General features: G+C 45.1%; 2 protein-coding genes across 2 annotated transcripts; both read right to left on the reverse strand.

Annotated features, from left to right (window-relative positions):
* Positions 1 to 1608: 1608 nt before the first annotated feature.
* Positions 1609 to 6802, reverse strand: NDUFV1 (NADH:ubiquinone oxidoreductase core subunit V1). Its single transcript, XM_082221121.1, has 10 exons — positions 6640 to 6802; positions 6272 to 6354; positions 5743 to 5913; positions 4363 to 4546; positions 3974 to 4163; positions 3070 to 3282; positions 2755 to 2921; positions 2599 to 2680; positions 2113 to 2258; positions 1609 to 1952 (listed from the first exon to the last, which is right to left on the reverse strand). Exons 1-10 carry the CDS (start codon positions 6718 to 6720, stop codon positions 1869 to 1871), a joined length of 1401 nt encoding a protein of 466 aa, XP_082077247.1. The 5' UTR covers positions 6721 to 6802; the 3' UTR covers positions 1609 to 1868.
* A 3868-nt stretch (positions 6803 to 10670) lies between these two features.
* Positions 10671 to 18363, reverse strand: GSTP1 (glutathione S-transferase pi 1). Its single transcript, XM_082221826.1, has 7 exons — positions 18190 to 18363; positions 17973 to 18011; positions 17373 to 17479; positions 17055 to 17142; positions 15220 to 15323; positions 13237 to 13344; positions 10671 to 11871 (listed from the first exon to the last, which is right to left on the reverse strand). Coding segments are annotated over exons 1-7 (636 nt in total). The 5' UTR covers positions 18191 to 18363; the 3' UTR covers positions 10671 to 11682.
* Between the last annotated feature and the right edge of the window lie 4410 nt (positions 18364 to 22773).

Below are 22773 nucleotides of genomic sequence, written 5' to 3' on the forward strand. Positions count from 1 at the left end.
GCACGCACGCCTCGCCTCGCCTCTCTCCCTTCGTTTTTCGGTCCCGAGGAAGAAGCAACCGTTGCCTCCGAAGGATTCCCGACCCTCTTCCTTAAGCGATTTAGGATGCAAGCCCGAAAACTTGGCAAAAACCCCGACTTGGAACATTAGTCTGTGCTTGAAGACTTGTCGGGTCCGGAGGGCTGACAAACACAGCCTGGCCAGACCTCTCATCCTTGGTTCTGCTTCCATTTTCAGTGAAGCATAAATTTATTTATTGAATTTATCTCTCACACTTCCTCCTGTAGGCGAGAGAGGAAAGCACCAAATCTTGATAAGATTGTATCAAGATCAAAACTTTTTTGTTTTTTGTTTTACTATAGTTGAAAATATGTCTATATCCTTAAAAGCAGAATTATGATAAAAATGTGAAGATCAATGAACTGTTGAGCACAGATCGATTTATTACATTGTAACTCACAATAGATTCTATTCTTTTCAAATTTTTTGCTGTTAAAAATGAAAACTGACAGCATCCCACACATTAAAAACTGAAACCTGCTTAATTTGAACAGCTGAAACTACAGCCAGCGCAGTGGAGTGAATCATGCTAGGTGAGCCAGGGAGAAATGGATCTAAATTCCCATTTTGCAATAAGCTTACCTGGGGAAAATTGGACAACTCTCCCTCTAACCCTACCTTACAGGGCTGCTGTAAGAATGAGAAAAGGATGGCCACATACACTGCTAAACACACTTTGGCATAATATAAAAATAAAGTTATGACTTAGAACTGTGTTAGGCCATACTGAAAATTGCAAGCAGTGCCACCCCAAGGATTATATTTACACATTTTCTTTGCATAGCCCGTGTTTTCTCATCTCAGGATTGTGGGTCCTGGCTTTTTGCTGCTACCCCCCTTCTACGGAAATGAAACCAAATGAAGTCACCTATACTCTTCCCACTTCAATAGCTCAATGGAATATCTGCATGGAGCAACAGGTGACCTGATCAAAAGCTAAGGCATACATAACAACTGAGAATATATGTTGTTTGAGTACATAGCTCTGGTTCTTCCTTATTAGTCCAACATACTGGATAACTGGAGTTTTATTTCAGGAACATGCAGCTCTTAAGTGCTGCTGTCTAGAAATACAGCAGAATGAGGTATGAAGATGGGAGGCAAAACTTTTGAATTTCTTTTTTAAAGCCCTCTTACATCAAGGAGTGAGCTTGGCTGGAACATTTCTCACTGGTGTGCTCAATTTCTACTTGTAGCAAACACTCTCAGGGCCATGGGTTTGAGCCCCACATTGGGTGAAAGATTCCTACATTGCAGGGCATTGGACTAGATGACCCTTATGGTCCCTTCCAATGGTGCAATTCAAAAATAGCACCCCACCTCTACAATCTGAGTGGTGCAATCCACTTTATGATCTCAGAATTCCACCACCTCTTTCTACTGCTTGATGCAAAGAGGAATTTAAGATGGTGTGGATGTGTTCAGCAGGAAGATGTGTGCACATAAATCTAAGTGCCTTGATTAAAGGATGCTTTTTTGACAAAGAAATACAGAAGCTCCCCCCCTTTTTAACCCTTGAACAACTTTAAGAAATATAAAACAATTCAAAAACATGCAACTATCCACTTTATTTTCCCTATGCTTGAAAAGTACCCAACAGACAAGAAGTAAGTTACAACCATTTAATAGATAATGTGCGTTTTAAGAAAGCAAAGCAGAACAGTAACTGAAGTAGGTTGTCACCCATCTGACACAAATCAAGGAAACACACTGCTCTCAGTGCCCAAGCCAAAGCAGAGCTTGGCCTGTCTTCACGTGAATGTTTTTTATACAGTCAAATGTATAAAGGGGTGACTTCAGTTAGGTGTTTACCCAGATGCCTGCTGCACCTTAGATTCACTGTACTGTCTCATCCGTTCCTCCAGCTCTGGACGGAAGTGACGAATCAATCCCTGTAAGAAGGAACTAGGAATTAGCAGAACACACACCTCAGATATACATACATCCCTTTGCCAATTAAACATCCAGATTCTAGCATATACTGTCTCAAGCAAAACCACAATATTCTTCAGCACATTCTTCACAAGCTAAAGAGAAGGTTGAGAGAATTACCTGTACAGGCCAAGCAGCCCCATCTCCCAGGGCACAGATTGTATGGCCCTCAATTTGCTTGCTAATCTCCCAAAGCGCATCAATCTCTGCCACTTGTGCATTGCCTTTCACAAAACGCCACATCACCTTGTTCATCCAGTCAACACCTGCACAGAGGGAATCAGTTTCAAAAGAATCAGAGGCAACTCCAATGCTTATGAAAAGATAGGTAGTCACAGAGAGAAGAAACAGACCATACATCAAGTCACAGCACAATGCTGGACCAAAAAAAAAAAAGAAAGAGTAAATGAAGTTTGCATACTGAACTACAGGCCTGTTGTCAATATCCTAGGAAAGTTGTTTTGCTTTCCAGAAATCTTTAAGCATCAGTTTTCCTCCCCACACTTTAATCAGGGCTTGCATATGCCAAGAGGTCTGGTTTATAGACTGTCCCAAATTCCTGATCTGGGGAGGAACTCCAGGGTGACCTTCTGCTTCCACACTCACCTTCTCGGCATGGTGTGCACTGCCCACAGCTCTCATGTTTGTAGAATTCAATGAGTCGGGCGATGGCTCGAACTATATCTGTCTAAGGTAAGAGAAGAAGGTGAAGACTCATGAAGCAGGATTACAGAGCAGTAGGGGCCAAGGGACTAGCCTTACCGATTTGTCCATGACAATGACAGCTGCTGTCCCAAGCCCAGTCTGTGCCTGCACCAACCCATCAAAGTCCATCGGTACTGTCTCACACACTGACTTGGGGATGAGGGGGGTGGATGACCCTCCAGGAATTACAGCAAGCAGGTTATCCCAGCCACCTCTAACACCACCTGGTTAGAAGGCAAGAGACAATCAGGTGTGGCTCCATGGATGACCACCTCAGCAACAGGGGACACAAGGCTTCCCCAATAATACAAGTTATTTGAAAGAAGCTGATAGCTTCTTCCTTATGGCAAGTTAAGAACTGTTGGTTCTCACCTGCGTGTCGTTCAATCAGATCACGTAGAGGTATTGACATCTCCTCTTCTACAGTACAGGGTGTGTTGACATGGCCTGAGATATTGAAGAGTTTGGTTCCAGAGTTGCGCTCACGTCCGAAGCCAGCAAACCAGGTACCTCCTCGACGGCAGATGGTGGGTGCCACAGCGACAGTTTCCACATTTGCCACTGTAGTAGGGCAACCAAACACTCCTAAAAACAGAATGGGGGAAACGGACTTTAAAAATCTTTTCAAACTAGCTACTGGGGAGAGAAAATGGGGAAGGAAAGTGATTGGTACTAGAGATTCAGATGAAAAGCCAGGTGGCAGGGGCGGCTTTCATAAAATGTGGGAGGGGATTATTATTTTGTTGTTTTTGTTTTAACTATTTGTGTGCTTTTACCTTGTATTTTTATCTTGTGAATCGCCCTGAGATCTTGTGATAAAGGGTGGTAGATAAATCTAATATATAAATAATGATACTTAAAGGTGGGGGGGGGGGATCCAGCAAGATAAAGGTAACTTAGTTATTTCAGCTGGAACAGGGGTTCTTAACATGGGGTCCAAAGACCTCGAGGGGGTTCCATAAACCAGGCACAAAAGAACCACCCCCATGGCAATAAAATTAATCGTATGAAAAATTTTATGTCCATGTGGGAGGGGGGTATAGCTTTCATCAGATTCTCAAAGGAGCCTGTAAGCCACAGAAGGTTAACAACCACTGAGCTAAAGCACATAGTTTATGTCACACCTGGAAATGTTATGTGCAAAGGAGAGACACAGCAAAGGCCCCCAAAGGAGCTGGGGTGGCAGATATATGTTGTCAGAGATAAGAATTTGACAGCAAGGTTGGGCACCAAATCTACACCATCCACCACAGAAGGAGCATTTAAGTTGTCATACCCACGTCAGCTGGGAAGGGAGGCTTGAGGCGTGGCTTGCCCTGCTTGCCCTCAATGGATTCGATAAGTGCTGTCTCCTCGCCACAGATGTAGGCACCTGCTCCTCTTACCACAAAGACATCGAAGTCATAGCCAGAGCCACAAGCATCCTTGCCCACCAATCCGGCTTCATAGGCCTCCCTGATTGCCACCTAATGAGACAGCAAGAGTAAGCTAAGACCCATCGCTAAAAAGTGGCCTCCTTGGTTTTCAACACAAAAAATACAAGCAGGCACACAAGATGCTAAAGGCTAAGGGGGGAAATCAACTCGCTCACTTCTCATAGCAGTTCTTGCAAGGGAAAACAAGAACCCTGCTCACAACTGCACAGTGGTAAGAGAAGCAGCTCACCTGCAAGTTTGAGGCCTCGTTATAGAATTCTCCGCGAATATAAATGTAGGCAGCTCGGGCTCCCATAGCTCTCCCTGCAACTAGGCAGCCCTCCACCAGTTTATGGGGGTCATGACGCATGATCTCTCTGTCCTTACAGGTTCCTGGCTCCCCCTCATCTGCATTCACCACCAAGTACTTGGGTCTGAAACACAGGGAGAATTTGCCAGTCGGCAAAAATTAAGAATCCCAGGAAAACACTTTCATCAGGAAGTATCTTTTCTATTGCAATCAATACACCAGCCAATGAAGAAGAAGAAGAAGAAGAAGAAGAAGAGTTTTGGATTTGATATCCCGCCTTTCACTCCCCTTCAGGAGTCTCAAAGCAGCTAACATTCACCTTTCCCTTCCTCCCCCACAACAAACACTCTGTGAGGTGAGTGGGGGGCTGAGAGACTTCAAAGAAGTGTGACTGGCCCAAGGTCACCCAGCAGCTGCATGTGGAGGAGTGGAGACGCGAACCCGGTTCCCCAGATTACGAGACTACCGCTCTTAACCACTACACCACACTGGCTTCAACTAGGTCTTACTCAGAAGCAGGCTGATTGAAAGTCATGAACATGTCTTGAGTCTAGGTCCATTAATTTCAATGAGTATACTCTGAGTAAACCTTTGTTCAAGACTAAAAAATCTTATTTGCTTCAAACTAAATACTGCACAGACACATAATTAATCAGACAAACTCTATATCCAGTTCCCAGTACTGACACAGACAGCGGGCATAAGGTCTTAACCTCAAGTAATTCACCTGAGGAAAGCAGGGAATATTCAGATGCACTGAATATATTTTATTTATTGTGACATTTGTACCCTGCCCATCTGTCAGAAACCAAGAAAAATGTTTTAGCCTCACAACCACCCAGTGAGGAAGGTTAAGAAGGCAAATAGTGACTTTCTGAACAGGACCAGCTACTGAAGTGATGCTTAAAGCTGAAATTCCTATATCTGTGTGCATAATTCCACCCAATGTGCTCAACTGGCTCTGTACAAAATACAGTAGCTGTTCTTTAGTGGTCAAGAATTGAACTTTGGCATCTACTGCTTTGCAGAGCCAGGCTCTGTAGATAAAGTAACTTTTGAAATCAAAGGCTCAGATGACTCTAAAGTAGTGGTGGGCATTCCCAGCAACTAGGGCACACTATTTGGAAGGTGTGAGACAGAACTGGAAGCTAGGAGTCCCAAGTTCTGATTCCCAACACCAGCATGGATAATAACCCTTGAAAGCACAAAGCTGTTTTTGAGATAACCGTGGAAACAATTGCCACTCTTCCAGAGCAAGTTCCTCCATCAGCAGAAATGAATGGTACTGAGCACGAAATCAGCCTTTAGTTTGTAACACACCTGCCATCTGGGGGTTTATTCATGAAGCTCCACTTTAGACCAGTGGGGAAACCAGCCCCCCCACGGCCTCTCAGACCTGAAGTCTTTATCTCATTCAAGATCCAATCAACACCCTTCAGCAGGATTTCCTTGGTTTTATACCAGTCACCTCGGCTCAAAGCCCCTTTCAACCTAGAAAAGACAAAAGCATTGGGTAACAACAGCTATCCAAAATAATTCCATATCATCAGCCTTCACCCTGTATACAGAACACATAAGTGGAGAAACCTGGAATTATAATATTAATTTGTACAGTACTTCAGCAAAGCATATCCTCTATAGGCAGCTCTGTGGCAGCTCTGTTAGAAAATCCTTTTGGTATCCAATCAAAAGTTAATTTACCAGTTAAAAGCAACAATCTGCAAACTTTCCAACTTAATCACCCCCCCCCCTGTGCTGGCTTTCCTCCGCTAAGTTAAAAACTGACGGCCCCACCTTAATCCTCTTTCAACATTATGCAACACACACCACCCAATTTCTCAGTTCTCACCTCCACTCATGGCGCCCATAAAGATTCGTGAAGATGCGATCCTCATCCTTGAGGGGCCCAAACTGTGTTTTTTTGGGAGGTGCCTGTGCAAGAAAGAGAGAAAGGACCGAATCCTGATAAATTTACCATCCCGGAGCCCATCCTAAACCTTGGGGGGGGGAGGGGGGAGAGATTAGCAGAAAAAAAGGAGAAACTGAAGCCCCGCTCCGAATCGAGGCACGGCAACTCTCAGCCCTTACAGCCAACAAGAAGCAGCAGCTGACCTGTCAAGACCTGTTCTTCACGGCTCCTCCCCGCCCCTTCACCTGCAGTGTCTGCACTCCGCTTTCTCCCCCGCAGCCCGTCGGAGGGAAGGGGAAAGAACTCACCGACTCCGGAGCTGCAGCGGCGGAAAGGAGACGCGCCTGAGCGCAGGCTCCGCGGAGCACCAGAGGCCGAGCCGCCAACATAGCGCCGACGGGAAGCCGGGGTCCCCCACTTAGCGACACTCGCCGACCCCGTCACCTTCGTCTGTTTTGCGCGGTGATTCTACGTCACGGCCTCGGGCGGTGCGTATTGACGTCAGCCGGCCCGAGATGAGAGAGAGCGAAGAACTCGGTCTCGGCTCACGTCAGAGCGCAGGGGATGATGGGAGTGGTAGTTCATCAGCGCCCCGCTACTGTCCAAGCAAGTATAGTGCCCCACGCCTCGGTTATAGGAGCTTCTCAGTGACAGCCGGGAGGTTGCATAAAATAAAATTAAAAGTTCCAGGCCGCGTTCAAGTTGCGATGGGCGCCGAATAAGCGACAACAGGGGCGCTCGAGAAGACGCTGTTTCCTTTGGCGTCGTTTGAGGCGACTCAGACAACCTTTTTAGCAGAAATGCAGAACTAAAAAAATGCTTCAAAAATAAATGAGTAAAGGTATACAAAGATTCTGCCATAAGGAAAATTGCCAGCACTACATTTCTTTCTAAATTTAGTTCTGGTTTAGTATTATATCGCACTTCCTGCATCTTTTGAAAAAGCCTGTTTACTAAGAAAAGTAGAATCACGATTTACAATGTTACAGCGGTTTTAATGCTCTGAGTAGAGAGATCGCACCACTTTTATTAAACTTGTTAGCAATCCTGTAGCATCCGGTACTAGACGAGGAACGTCTCTAACCACTGGTTGCTATGTCCCCTCTGTGGAAGTCGCGCATTGGCCTCCAGAGTCACTTGCGGACTCGCTGTTAAGACCGTGTTCATGGAAGACAATCTTCTAAGGTGCTACTGGACAAAAAAAAAAATTACTCGGCTGCAATGATCGCAGAAGCAGAAGCAGCTACTTCCCTCGTCTTTCTAGTGGCGAATTCTGCCTCTCCAAGAGCTCCCCATAGTGTAATTTCTGGAATTTCAGGAATAGACTAAATATCTTTCTCTCCATTCCAGGATTTCCATCTGTGAAAGGTGCGTTACACATTACATTTTAAAACATATTGGTTAAATGTTTTCAGCACACTGGTAAAAATAAATTTCTAAACATGACAAGCACAGGTATGGTTTGTAGGGAGCTGGTATTGGACACACTTACTTGATACGTGGAAGAAAACCACACAATGTCTATGAAGCAGCTCTGGCTATGACCAACCACTGTTGCTATGCGTGTAAGCAACCATGGGGGAGGACATTGTCTTGTAAGGTGGACTAGAAAACTCTTGAATAAATAAAACCAGACACCTCAAGAAGATTCACAAGCAACTGCACGCTAGAAGGTAAAAAAAAACTACAGAAAGACTACAGATGATTTTCAGATTATTTAGAATGATTTTCTTATATAATGATGGAAAAGCATGGCTATTGCCTTCAACATATTCAAGTCTATGGAGCAGTATTCTGGAGTGAACATCTTTTGGCAACTCTTTGCCTTTACATAATCAATGTTGTTCCAGGGAAGGGGGACGGACTGCATTGGGGATATTATTTTCTGTATGTTTCCTTTCTTTTTCTTTTGGTACTTTTCCATGTTTTTTGACAATCTATCTATATCTATCTTATCTATCTATCTAATAAAAGAAAAGGGGGGAGAAGGAAGTTCACAAGCAGGACAGAAAAAAGATACAGGTAAATGAATAAATATAGCCATCTCTTGATTTTTGCCATCAGTATCTCATAATCAAAGGGAGAAACCCTTTAAAACCTATGATAATAGCCTCCTCAACAAATTTAGTCTGTAATTTTTTTAGGCATCAAAACCCACTATAGCAATAAATCTGTTAAGAGCACTTTCTATATCATTTGAAGAAGTATTTGCACATGTTCCCAATGCAAATTTCATTGGATATCCCCAAGTTCATGTTTTGAGTGTTACAAATATTTTTTCTCAGTACTGTTCATAGTTTTGTATATATATTTATTTCATAAAATGTATACACCACTTGATTGTAAAAATAAAACCTCAAAGTGATTTACAAAGAGAAAAAATTACTGGTAAAACAGTTAAAAACAGCTACTTGAAACATTCAAAAAATTGAAATCAGCAATAAACTAAAAACACACTAACATTCTACATATTTGTGTGAATTTGTTATATTCCCTCTCCCATCTCTAAGTTAGAAACTTTATTAAAAAATCCTTCCAGCAGCACCTTAGAGACCAACTAAGTTTGTTATTGGTATGAGCTTTTGTGTGCATGCACACTTCTTCAGATACTTTAGAAACTTTAGATTTTTTCCTCCATGGGAAAAATGTTCCACCAGCATCATTTTATTCACTCTTTTCTGTATCTTCACATTCTTCAGTAATTTCTACTCTCATAGGATGCACACAGAGCACGATTGCATGTACCAAATTTGGGGTACAACAAGCCAGTAATTCAGTACAACAAGAAGCTTCTCCTTAGTGACAAGGGAGTATCACAGAACAACCTGGTTGCCTCCAGATGTTTCGAAACTACAGCACGCTGGCTGGGGCTGATAGGACACCAAATGGACAAAGGCTAACAGGGAGAGAAGGAAGAGCTCCCAAGCCGCCTATTTCCTTCTATTCCCAAATGTCCTGGGCTTTTGCCAGTTTACCTCATTTTCAAACAGCTGTTGCAGTTGTGCTGCCAGGAGGAGGATTACGGAGCTGATCTCTCTGATCCTGTTGATTCTTGGTCTGAGAAGAATGATCTCATTACACTGGAATGGGCTGCAGGGGGTCCTCTTGGTTAGCACAGCAGCAGGGAAAAGCTGCAAGATGCATTCCCAGCACTCATTTTAAAAAAGCAATGTAGACGTGCTCAATTAGGCAGTGTAAAGTGGTCATCTCAAGCAGCAGTTGTTAGGGGGAGACAACTGCAGCCCCCCAAGTTGATTCTCCAGAGTCCCCAGCCACTCTCACCCTCTTTAGTCTCATCCTCCCCCCAGCCGTAACTTTTTTTTATTACTGGGCAGGTGGTCCGCCTGTCTTATCTGCTTGCCCTCTTATGTTATAGACATGCTGTAGGCAAAGGCACCTGACCAAGACTACAGGCAGAGGGAGGCAGTTCACAACACCCTCCAGCAGACACTACTTGTGCCCCTGAATTGCTCTTCTCACACAAGACATTGGTGCTACCGTTGCTGCACTGCAGTTATTCACTTGAGGATACAGTGGGCACAGCAGTTGCCAGGCAGCCCTGCAAGAAAATAGTGAACAAGGGGTTGGAGGACTGAGCTGTGTGTATCATGGGGCCTGTCTTCACAAGTCAGCCTGTGGACTTCAGGTGGATAAAGTTATCCCATTGCCAGTAACGAATTGAGATTCAACTGCCAAGTTCTATATGTGGAAAGGTGGGGGGAGGGGACACCATCTTGCCTTTCATCTCCAGCAGCAAAATGCATCGGGAAGAACAAGAACATGTGATTCTGGATGACAGACATCACAGCAGCCTCTATGCAGCTTCAGAAGTTGAAAGGGAACTTTTCTGAGTTACAAATCTCTGCCTGGATGTCTCTATAGAACACACACAGCCATTAGGTGGATATCCATTTCAGAAGATTGGGAGAAAGCCTTCATATACCACGAGAGCAATCAGGACCCTGTGACTGTAATCCTGTACCTAACTCAACCTCAATCGTTTCTGGAAAGAGAAAGTATTCCATGATCCAGAGATAAGAGTAGAAGAGCACCCTGAACATTGGCAGACCTCTGGATCAAAGCAACCACCTTAACCCTCAATAAGTTAATGAGCTCACTTATCTTGCTTCAAGCCTCCTGGCTCAGCTTAGAGCAAAAGGCAGCCTAGATGAGAAGATTACCCTAAGCACCCACCCCCTCCCTAAGCACAAGGAGAATGTTAGCCGCTTTGAGACTCTTTAAAGGGAGTGAAAGGCGGGATATCAAATCCAAACTCTTCTTCTTCTTCACAAGCCAGGGGGAAGTTTCCAGCAAAAGAGCACCATTTTGTATAACAGAATCTAATTTAATGCCATTTGTTTTTTTCTTAAACTTCAGTGTACAAAATCATTACAATTCTCATTATAACTTATGCCATAGGCTAGGAAAGTGATGTGCTTAAGGCACTCCAGGGAGCTTCGTAATGGAACAAGGATTTGAATCACATTGGCCCAATGGGATCTTGCACCTGCTGTTTCCCCAATATGATTCAGAGAACATCTAACCTGGTTGAGCAGTGAGCCATTTTCCCAACTTGTTGTCACAAAATGCAGCGCAGGCTAAAATCTCTCAGCCACAGGCATGGCAATATATGCACACACCCACAACTGAGGATCACATCCTATGCATCTGATGAAGTGAGGTCTAGTTCACTAAAGCTTATGAGCCACTAAACTTTTTGCTGTAGAGGACTATTATGGCTACCTGTCTGGAAATTACCAAGATCAAAAGGTGGGAAGTGGAGAGCTAAAGTGCATCGAAATGAGGTGGCAAATAATATATTATTATAACTTTTAAAGGGGTGAACAGAGCTATGGGACGCTGATTCTGATCAGGGGGAAAGCATGGGGGGGAATAATCACACACAGCCTCCTTGATCTAAAAGCAGGAGCTCATGCATTTACTTCTTTTTAAAGTGGGAGATTTGATCATAAATCTCCCACCACCTTGTGTATGTTCACCCTTAGTTGTCTTGTGCTGCACTTCTGAACCCACAAAAGCTACAAATCCTAGCTTATGGCTTCACTATATATGCTATCCTGGGTTCGTTCGGGAGGGGAAATGGGATATAAATTTAACAAATAACAATAGTAACTACAACAATTATAATAAGCCACTTGGCTCTAGCAAATTAATCACATCTCCTCTTGATTGCAGTGGGCTTCTGCTGAATTTAGTTACCATACTTTCCCTACCAAGCAAAGATGTGCAGAACTCTTTATTGAAACTCGCTTCATTAACATTAGTGTATACAAAACTACAAAGCACCCAGAGGTCACCAGAAAAGCTGCAACTTGGTGAAGGAATCCATTTCACTGCTTGCCATTCCCATTGATGGGGCGCTGTTTGTGGGCATCAGACTCCAAGAAAGCTTTGAGGAGCGGTCGGGCATTGAGCCGCTGCACATAGCTAGCCAGCAAGGGGAAGGAAGCCAGGCAGTCAGGGGCCAGGACCAAATGCACATTTAATAGATCAAGCAGATTGTAGTCAGCAAAGGAGATCTGGAGGAAGAAGAAAACAAAAGAGGCAGGTGTCAGCGGGTGAGAGAGAAAGGGCCAGTCAAGTATAAAACGCCATTATTCCTCAATACATTAGATGAAGCTTAAGCAGGGGGAAGTTCACATGGTGTGGGTGTGTCACAGCATACTATAGTAAAACACGCCAGAGCATGCATGTAAACGGAATACAAGACAAGCCACTGCAGGGATAATCTCTACCACATTTTTGGCTGCACACCTCCTAAAGCAGAGGCAGGATTTTTGTGTGCAATAATTCTGTGGAATTGCAGGAAAGCACAGAAGTCAGAATTGGGTACAGAATCTCAGTTTTCTTTTAAACTGTTTTTAAAAGCAGTTCTGTCAAGTTTTGAACAGTGCGAATAGAGGTCCCAGACAACTGTTTTTCACTCCTATAATTTTGAAAATGTCCCATTTTTAATAAAAACATGAAAGCACTTTTTTAAAAAAGCAAATGTTCTAGTTCTTAGGGCTATGGTGAGAGGCTTGGAAGCATAGGGGCAACAAGTAGCAAAATCTCAGTAGCCTGAGTGAGTGGTTACACAAGGTTCTGGCAACTAGGGACGTGGTTTCCTAGGGACTAGTGGCCTGCATTGATTTTTGCCCCTCCCTTGACACAACATGCATAATTTACATAGATCCCGGAATACATCATTTATTGATCACAGAATGTAGATTTCTGGGCAACCCCTGGCACCTTTGGGCAACTGCTAGGACCACTGCAGAATATTGTTTTTCTCTGACCTGGCAGGAAAGCCCACTGGTAGAGGAGGTGGCCTAGTAGGGGACACTTTGCCCAGGGCACTGGTAAACCTGGAGCTAGGCCTGCTGTTGAGTGACAAGACTTAATTTACAGGGGTGTGTGTGTGAACTAACCCACCCTTCACATGCCACATTGGGCAGGTTGGGCAGGCTGGCCCATCTGTCAATCGCCTGGTGTCACCTGAGTGCACTCAAAATGTGCTCACGATTCTTCCTTTACACCCTTAGTTTTTATTTTTTAAAAATATATACCATAGACTAGGAACAGCTGTGGATGGAGGACTGAAAACAAAGTACAAGCTGATGAAGTAAAGAATTATAGCAAGCATAGGGATCCTCATCAGGATCATCCTCCTGGCCAAATTGGCCATCTTGTCACTCACCTGTCATCACAATGATATCAGGTGCAATATGCTTTGAAGACCTGAAGACAGCACTACAAAGCACCTTGCAAGGTGCTAGTAAAACGAAGCCTCCCCGCCCCTTCTTTCAGCAGGGGTTTCTACGAAAAATCTTTCCTGAGATGTGAAACCCCCTATTGGACAAGACCAACCCATGACTGGATCTCCAGCAGGCAGATTGCCTTACCTGTTTGCCTACAATGAAAGTCTTCCCACCATCATTCTGAGCCAGAAGGTTCTCAAAAGGACGCAGCTCTCCCGGCAAGGCCTTAATATAGTCCGCTTTGCCAGCCTCCTGTCAAGGTACAATAATCAGATAAGAGAAAAGCCTCGTTGCTTCTTCCATTCTGCTAGAAGAGAGCTCCGAGCCTGGCTGACATGACTCATTGCAGTGGAAGCAAGGAATCTGCATTTTCTTGGCTCCCAGCAGTGCTCTTTCCTTACAGCAGGAGTGGGGAATCTGTGGTCCTCGAGGGGTGTTTGACTCCAACTCCCCTCTGTCTCAGCTAGCACAGCCAATGATCAAGATGATAGGAGTTGGAACCCAACAACATGCATAGGGCTATGGGTTCCCCATCCTCCTCTTACAGAAAGCACAAACAGCCATGCCCTCAGGCAAACCAGTCTCTACTCTCTCCCAACTTGTCCCTTTTATCAAGGACCATTTGCAACTTGGGAGTGATCATCTGAACTGCACACATTTGGATTATAGGCTTGAATGTTGGGGCTTGGAAATCTGCAGCAAACTCCGCCTCTCCCTTTGAGGTAGGATATCAGCAGTTTGATCAAATTGCGGGAGGCAGTGGAGGACAGAAGTGCCTGGCGTGCTCTGGTCCAGGGGTCACGAAGAGTCGGACACGACTAAACGACTAAACAACAACAATCGGCAGTTAAGATGAATGTTTTACCAAAAATGATTTTCTTATTTCAAACGATTTCCATTTTAGGAGCTATGAACTGTTTTCAAAACTGGAGAAGGGATATCACAAGGTTTATATGGAATGGTAAAAGGCCAAGAATAAAACATCTTATTCTTATTGACCAGAGGGAGAGAGGGGAGTTGCTCTACCTGATTTTGAACTCTATCCCGCTGTGGCTGGGCTGTCATGGATTAGAGAGTGGATCATACTTAAAGATATGGATCTGTTAGATTTAGAAGGCTTTGACAACAGGTTTGGTTGGCATGCGTATTTGGTTTATGAGAAAGTTAAGGTACACAAGGGGTTTTTAAACTATATAATTAGGAAATCACTTTATAAAATCTGGGATAAATATAAGGGAATATTGGAACCTAAAATCTCCTGGTGGACCTCCCCGATAGAGGCCACAGAAGTAAAAAGGAAAAATGCAAAAGGTGATTGGGCAACGTATAGAATGCTACTAGAGGAAAACAACAATAAACTAAATTTGAAACAAATTGATGAAATTAGAAGGTATGTGATGGATTGGCTACAATATTTTCAAATAAATGAGAGGTGGAACATTGATAGACAAGCTGGATTTGAAAAAGAAACATCAAGATTAGAAAAAATAATAACAGTACAAGCCAAAAATAAGCATATATGTAAAATGTATAATCTTCTACTTCAGTGGGAGGATAAAGAAGAAGAAGTCAAAAGTTCAATGGTATGTTGGGCCTAAGACCTTGGCCATAATATCTACATGAAGTTATTTGAAGCAAAAAGTAAATCAAGAATGGATTATATTCAAGGAGTATCTGAAAAATTACTATGACAGCAAAAACCTCGTGGCAGATCTTGAATAAGTCTTGCAATGTATAGATAATATATGTAAAGTTAATGTTTCTATTTAATTTCTCCTTTTTCCTTTTCCAAAAGACTTAAGAAAATAATATAATAATATGATACTGTGTAAAATATAACAAGTGTAATTTAGTGTTTTTGAGAACAATCGGAAGTCTATTTTAGGTCTTTTTAAAATTTCTTGTATTTTTAATTTTTTTGTTGTATGGGATGGGATACAAATTGTAATATAGTATATTGTTGTATAATTTTGTGAAATATATTTAATAAAGATTGGTGTTTTTTAAAAAAGACATCTCTCCATCACCCGACCTAGTTGACAGATATTTCAAGAGTCTATTAAGGGGACAGAGCTCTCAATTTCAGTGTATGGAAGCAAACTCAAGCCCTCCCAAACCCAAGCTCACATAGTTTTGATAGATGAGGCGGCCATATTTAATACGCAGGTCCTCCACTCCATCATTCACCATGTCCAGCAGCGTCGCTTCACGGGCATTTTGACCATAGAGTCCTGAGCAGCAAAGAAAAAGGGTCGGTGAGGGAATGTTCAAATTACTATCCAGACTCTCTCACAGGATAGTTGCACAGAGAGCAAGAACTCTCATCTATCTGCTGCGTTCTTGAGGGGGGATATTTTAAAAAACAAAACTTAATAACTACCAATTGTGCCCCATCCCCCCCATGCTGTCTTCAAGTAGTGAAGGATCTGGGCCCCAATGCAATTTTGATTTCCTGTTTTATATATTACCCATTGTCGATTGTCACTTAATATAGTTTTATGTTTTTTATTCTTGTTTCTTCTCTATTACTTTATGCTTTTATTTTTGTCAGGACTTATGGCTACTATTACTCAGAAAAATACTTGTGCCCCATGATATTCTTGTAAAGAAGCTGGTAAAATGCGGTCTTGACTATGCTACCACTCAGTGGATTTGTAACTGGCTGACTGACCGAACCCAAAGGGTGCTCAACAATGGTTCCTCTTCATCCTGGAGAAGAGTGACTAGTGGGGTGCCACAGGGTTCTGTCTTGGGCCCGGTCTTATTCAACATCTTTATCAACGACTTGGATGATGGACTCAAGGGCATCCTGATCAAATTTGCAGATGACACCAAACTGGGAGGGGTGGCTAACACCCCAGAGGACAGGACCACACTTCAAAACAACCTTGACAGATTAGAGAACTGGGCCAAAACAAACAAGATGAATTTTAACAGGAAGAAATGTAAAGTATTGCACTTGGGCAAAAAAAATGAGAGGCACAAATACAAGATGGGTGACACCTGGCTTGAGAGCAGTACATGTGAAAAGGATCTAGGAGTCTTGGTTGACCACAAACTTGACATGAGCCAACAGTGTGACGCGGCAGCTAAAAAAGCCAATGCAATTCTGGGCTGCATCAATAGGAGTATAGCATCTAGATCAAGGGAAGTAATAGTGCCACTGTATTCTGCTCTGGTCAGACCTCACCTGGAGTACTGTGTCCAGTTCTGGGCACCACAATTCAAGAAGGACACTGAGAAACTGGAACGTGTCCAGAGGAGGGCAACCAAAATGGTCAAAGGCCTGGAAACGATGCCTTATGAGGAACGGCTAAGGGAGCTGGGCATGTTTAGCCTGGAGAGGAGGAGGTTAAGGGGTGATATGATAGCCATGTTCAAATATATAAAAGGATGTCACATAGAGGAGGGAGAAAGGTTGTTTTCTGCTGCTCCAGAGAAGCGGACATGGAGCAATGGATCCAAACTACAAGAAAGAAGATCCCACCTAAAAATTAGGAAGAACTTCCTGACAGTAAGAGCTGTTCGACAGTGGAATTTGCTGCCAAGGAGTGTGGTGGAGTCTCCTTCTTTGGAGGTCTTTAAGCAGAGGCTTGACAACCATATGTCAGGAGTGCTCTGATGGTGTTTCCTGCTTGGCAGGGGGTTGGACTCGATGGCCCTTGTGGTCTCTTCCAACTCTATGATTCTATGATTCATTCAAATATTAAAGTGGTGTACAACTAATATACTTCTAAATAAACACCCAAATCACAGGTGAACACAAATCAGTGCTATCTTCTGTTACCACCACTATCGCCATCTATTCACCTGCTAACCCACCCAAGAGGCAAATTTACAGACACGCATCTCCTCCATATGCATGCAGCTCTCCCTTGGAAAGGCAATCAGCACAGATTTGCCATAAACCCAGGTCTACACACTCCACTTCTACTTGCACCCCTGCCTATCACCAACCGTACCGTGATTCCTTGCCAAGTGGCGCAGGATTGCGTTGGACTGGTACAGCAGAAAGTCTCCATCCTGAAATCTAGGCAGCTGGCCAAAGACCTAGTGAGGAAGGGGAGGAAAGGCAGAAAGGTTAGTGACTGGATATCCCATACCTATTTCTCAGTGAGAGAGGGGCCCGGTTGGCTTGTAGCTTACCGTGTGTAGACAGAGGAGCAAAGGACCAGTGTGAAGGGCCTAGGAAAACCCATTTCTCACAAGAACAGGACTCACTGCCCACCCCCCCAAAAAAACCCCAAATCCTAACTCCAAAGTTTACTACTTATACTCACACAAGATTTCTTGAGGTCTCCCTTGGACCAAATCTCCATGGTTACCACATCCTCTTTCCACTCCTGCCCCTGATCAGCCAGCAACATCCTCATGGCCTCGCAGCGCCCTAGGAGAGGCAGAAACCCAAATCATCAGGTGTGAACACACAGCACACTGGTTCCTTAATTCTCACAAGGTGCCAGAGGCCTGCCCGCTGTGTTTTCAGAAGCACCCACCATCTTCTCTCTCATCCTGCCCCCTTCCAGAAAACCATTCCAAAGCGAAAAATCATGAGCTCCTCCATTGATGATTTCCTCGGGTCTGCCATCTTTCTCACCCCCGTCTCAATCTAGCAGAGAAAGCCCTCGCCTGCAAAAGGCTTCTCTCCAGGTCAGAAGTGTACTCCCTTTCATTCCTGTACAGTAAACCTCACGGAGGTCAAACAGGGCTGCTTTCGAGCAATCATGAATAGGCGAAGATCCGGCTGTACTGTAAATGCATTATTCTGAGACTGCCGCAACACTTTCTCTACTAAAGAGGGGTCCAAACCCATCATGATCGTGGGGTGGGGGTGGGGCATGAATTCATCCAAGTCTTTAGTTACGTGATTTTGCACTCACCGCGTACGGGGAAATAGGTGATCGTATATTTTCCAGGCACTAGAAAAAAAGACGAAGAAAAGACAAAGCAGATCAGTTGGACTGTCACGCCCCCTTCTTTCTCTTCCCTCCGCCACCCACGCGAAATACGGCATTTTTATTTATTTTTTGCATGCTGGGGAGGGGGCTAACCGCGCGACCCTAACCACTGAAGCCCCACTGAAATCACTGGACTTACTCTCGGGTAAGTGGGAAGTAGGATCACGAAGCCCTAGCAGGTGTCGCCTTCTCGTGTCCCCAGCAGAAGCCCAGTGGAGGAGGAGGAGGATCCCGTCCCGCGTTGTACTCACTGCCGGAAATTTCCGTGAGCCAAAGAAAGCAGCTCAGCCTCTTCGGTAGAATGCTGAGTCATGCCGTGGCAGCAGCCCTTTCTTAAAGGGGCAGGAGCCGCCCAGATCCTGCACAGAAAGAGCGCCTCCAACGTGGCTAAGTCACCAAGCCAAGGCGGATCAAAACTTAGCCCCAGGGAATAAAGATTCTGGTGGTTTCAATGCTACCAGGACTTCACCTGCCAAGTTAAAGAAACAAAACAGACTGCTTCTGTACATCTGAGGATGCTGAACTCCATTCTCCTTATTGATGCTGGACCACAACCAGCTCTCATCCGGAGGATCCGGATTAGGAAGCAGGGATTTGGGGGGGGGGGGCAGGGAGGGATATGTGTGAGGAGTGAATTGCAGTACCCTTAATTCTTTGAATCTGCTTTGAATGCATGGCAGGGGGTTGGACTAGATGATCCTCAGTGTGCCTTCCAACTCTACAATTCTCTGATTCTGTGTGCTTAGGGTATACTGTACACAGTCTAACTGAAAAAGCTGCAACCAGTTTGCTAGGAGGCAGCAAAAAGGTTTTGCATCCCTCATCCCACTAGCATCCTCCATAGGGTCTGACCACCCCCTGCATGACATCTCTATGGGGTTCATGACATCAGGATCAATACAGATTGTGGCTAGCTGTGTGAATGTGGCTGCAAAACTAGCAGTGGGAGTGTACTGGATGCAGAGTAAGCAGTAATGTGAACGCGCCCTCAGTCATGCTTAGATGAGACCCAGTGAAATCAGTGGGGATTCAGTTGGTCCGTATCAGTACATTTATACTCCTCTACTTTAAGGCAGGGGTTTACCTTGACTGAGCCAGTTCACTCCAGCAAAGATCCCTTTGTGGGCAGGATTGCGTGCTTGCATGAGCGCGCCTGCCCGCAATTTCCTGCGTCTGCGTAGACGCGATTTTCAGCATCTGTGCAGATGTGATTTCCAGCGCCATGGAAACAAGTCCCCATGCCGCATTGCGCTGGTTCACCGCAGCACACGGGGACTCGCCGAGCTGCGGCTCAGTTTGGGGGTGGCTCGTGGGCTGGTTAAACAACCCCTGTGGACCGCTTGTGGCCTATGGGCCTTAGGTTGCTGACCCCTGCTCTAAGGGCTCTTCAAAACTTTGCTTGCCCCATGCCTAGAAAGCACGGGTTCAATAGGTTTTCCGCTTGCCCCAGAGAAGCCCTAAGATGCTCCAGACAGTGCACACAATTCTCACCCCATTTAACCTTCACAAACACCCTGTGAGATAGGTTAGTTTGAAGGATAGTGACTGTCCCAAGGTTGCCCAGTGAGTTTCGTGACTGAGTGTGGATTTGAACCTGGATTTCCCTGGTCCTTATCTGATCTGAGCTGCTATACTGCACTAACAATGTTTATTTAAAGCCTTTTTACCCCATTTTTTTGTTAGATTAGTTTCCAAAGATATAAAGGGAAAAGGACTTTGCACCTCTTTGTTTGCAATGCCTGCAGCCATCATTCATTCCCCTTCAAAGCCCACTTCACTCACACACACACAGAGAGAGAGAGAGAGAAAGCTTTTCCTGGATCACTATAGCTTTACTTTACAACTCTGCCTGTGACTACTCAGTCTTCTGTTACAGTACCTGCCCTAACCTTGCCACTTTTTATTATTCACTTATCTATTTTATTTATTTATATCCTGCCTTTTCCCCAGACTCAAGCCTCTCCCTATTCCTTTACCTTTTCCACCCTACTCTGCATGTAAACCTGGGCAAAGACAGGTCTTCTTCAGGAAAATGTATGGTGCCTGCACTTCCCAGCATACTCTGCTGGTGTAAAGGAAGCCTTCAACCACGCAAATGAGAGCAATGCTAGCAGCAACAGGAGTGAGGAGGAGGTGGCTGACTGCTGTAATATCAGCTGAGGACACGGATGGGAGACAGTTGCTATACACTGTTGCGTGGTCTGAGCCATGGCCATTGAGATGCGCTACCCCTTGTGAGCTCTCCTTGGCTGCTGTTGCTTTCTCTTGGGCATTATGAATGCCTTACACACCTGCGTCACTTGGCATTGTTTTCCGTGCTCTTCATTGCTGTGCAGATGGTACTTCCACTGGGGTGGAAGAACAAGATTCGTTCATCTAATGAACTCTTTTCAGTTTATCTGAAGAAGTGTGCATGCACACGAAAGCTTATACCAAGAACAAACTTAGTTGGTCTCTAAAGGTGCTACTGGACAATTTTTTATTTATATATATATTTCCCCCCCCCCCCATTTGACCAATAACAAAGGAGGATGATAGCAATGTTTCCTTAGGTGTTTAAGAAGAAGAAGAGTTTGGATTTGATATCCCGCTTTATCACTACCCAAAGGAGTCTCAAAGCGGCTAACATTCTCCTTTCCCTTCCTCCCCCACAACAAACACTCTGTGAGGAGAGTGGGGCTGAGAGACTTCAAAGAAATGTGACTGGCCCAAGGTCACCCAGCAGCTGCATGTGGAGGAGCAGAAACACAAACCTGGTTCACCAGATTACGAGACTACCGCTCTTAACCACTACACCACACTCACCTGCATCAGCTCTACCTCCTGCTTTCTCACCCTCTCCGAGTGCTTTAGCTTGAGTGGAATGTGTCATGGAATTGTGGTCATGCCTCTTGCTTGTCTCAATAGAGAGAGGCATGAGCATGCATGGAATCCTCTGACTGTTGTGTAGTTGAAATGCTGCCTACTGCACAAAGAGTCACACTTTTGGCTCTGGCATCACCTCCCACTGGCGCACACGACCCAATGGTCACCACCGAGGGAATGCGGCACTCAGGCTGAAAAGTGTACCCCACTCCTTGCTTGCATGCAAAATTTGGGACGGGTAAAAGAAAGTGCTTCTTTGTGCAGCGCATAGTTAAACTATGGAACTCGCTCCCACAGGAGGCAGTGATGGCCACCAACTCGGATGGTTTAAAAAGAGGATTAGACAGATTCATGGAGGAGAGGGCGATCGATGGCTGGTAGCCATCATGGAAGCAGGCAGAAATGTTTCAGAATACCAGTTGCTGGAAACCGCAGGAGGGGAGAATGATCTTGAGCTCAGGTCTTACTTGCTGCTTTCCCACAGGCTTCTGAGTGGCCACTGTGAGAACAGGATGCTGGACTAGATGGGTCGTTGGCCCAGTGGCGTAGCATGGGTTGTCAGCACCCGGGGCAAGGCAAGTAATTTGCGCCCCCTCTGCCCTAGGGGCAGAGAGCTGCGAGTGCGAGCGCGCCCCCCCCAGATGTTGCGCCCGGTGCGGCCGGCCCCCCCTGCACCCCCCACGCTACGCCACTGCATTGGCCTGATCCAGTCGTCTCTTATTGTGTTCTTTAATTACATGGGTCCATTTGGGAGGTGGGAGGTGAGACAGAAGCACTGATGGGGCGGTGAGAGAATTCACCCATCAAGTTATAATAATATATTAATAACAATTTATTATTTATACCCTGCCCATCTGGCTGGGCTTCCCCAGCCACTCTGGTGCGGCTTCCAACAAAATATTAAAATACAGTAATGCATCAAACATTAAAAGCTTCCCTAAAGTTCAGCTCTGTGGGGTTGGCACTAGAGCCACCAGAGGCACCCATTAAACATCAGTTAACATATTTCATCCCAGGGCAACAAGGTTCTAATATGCTAAACTGTGGGGATATTCCTCTTCCCATACTGCCAGACATGCTGTGCAGATTTTGGGGGGAAGTTTTGTACATGTGAAGAGGAGAGCTCATGGGACAGAGGTCTTGGTCCTTAGACCAGATAGAGAGATCTTTTTATGGGTCAAGCGCTGGGCTCAGCAACTCCATGGCGTGTTTCCTCAATGAATAATTCTCCCACTTGCTTCCACTGATGTGAGCCGGGAGTGTAAAGACTGAGCCCAGGAACCTTGGCATTGTCTGCGCTAGCTAGGTGGGGTCTAGTTACCATTGCCACTGGAACCTCGCCAGCTTTGCATTGAATAAACCATGAGTTGTCTGCGCAACAGCCCCAGTTGCAGCGCTGCCAGGAATCGCATCTCTGCCATCCGGAGGGCCGGCAAGGTGCCAAGGACCACAGGTGGGGTCCGACTTAATTGACTTAGCCACAGAGGCTCCTGCTTAGAAATGGGAGGGCTGCTGAGGATGTGTCAGGGAACAGGCCTTCACGGAGTGGGAGGGCGAAAGGAAAACACCACAGGTCTTGATGAGGAGAGAGCGGGGCACAGGGAAGGCGCTCGTAAATTCCAAAATAAAACGAGATGCTATAGATGTCGGGCCACAGAAGAAGGAAGGCCATTTTTTTCTGAGGTGCATTGTTTCAAAATAGGCCACTGGACAAAGGAGAGCCGGGAGATGTGGGACAGAAATATTCTTTACTCCTGCCTCATTTCCCCACAGCCCTCCTTTCTAGCCCAGGGGCACGCACACAGGTGATGCTATAGAACCTGTGCTCAATCTGTGTTCTGCGGCCTTTGATGCCTCT

This window comes from Podarcis vaucheri (genome assembly GCF_965113315.1).
Source record: "Podarcis vaucheri genome assembly, chromosome: 1".
Classification (NCBI taxonomy): Eukaryota; Metazoa; Chordata; class Lepidosauria; order Squamata; family Lacertidae; genus Podarcis; species Podarcis vaucheri.

Coding starts and splice junctions, on each gene's coding strand:
- GSTP1 (XM_082221826.1), bottom strand. Junction 17,480..17,972: donor CACCTATTTCCCCGTACGCG/GTGAGTGCAAAA, acceptor TGCCTCTCCTAG/GGCGCTGCGAGGCCATGAGG. Junction 13,345..15,219: donor GCCTCATCTATCAAAACTAT/GTGAGCTTGGGT, acceptor GTACCTTGACAG/GAGGCTGGCAAAGCGGACTA.
- NDUFV1 (XM_082221121.1), bottom strand. CDS start 6,720: ATGTTGGCGGCTCGGCCTCTGGTGCTCCGCGGAGCCTGCGCTCAGGCG. Junction 4,547..5,742: donor AATAAACCCCCAGATGGCAG/GTGTGTTACAAA, acceptor CCTGTGTTTCAG/ACCCAAGTACTTGGTGGTGA. Junction 2,681..2,754: donor TCATTGTCATGGACAAATCG/GTAAGGCTAGTC, acceptor CTCTTACCTTAG/ACAGATATAGTTCGAGCCAT.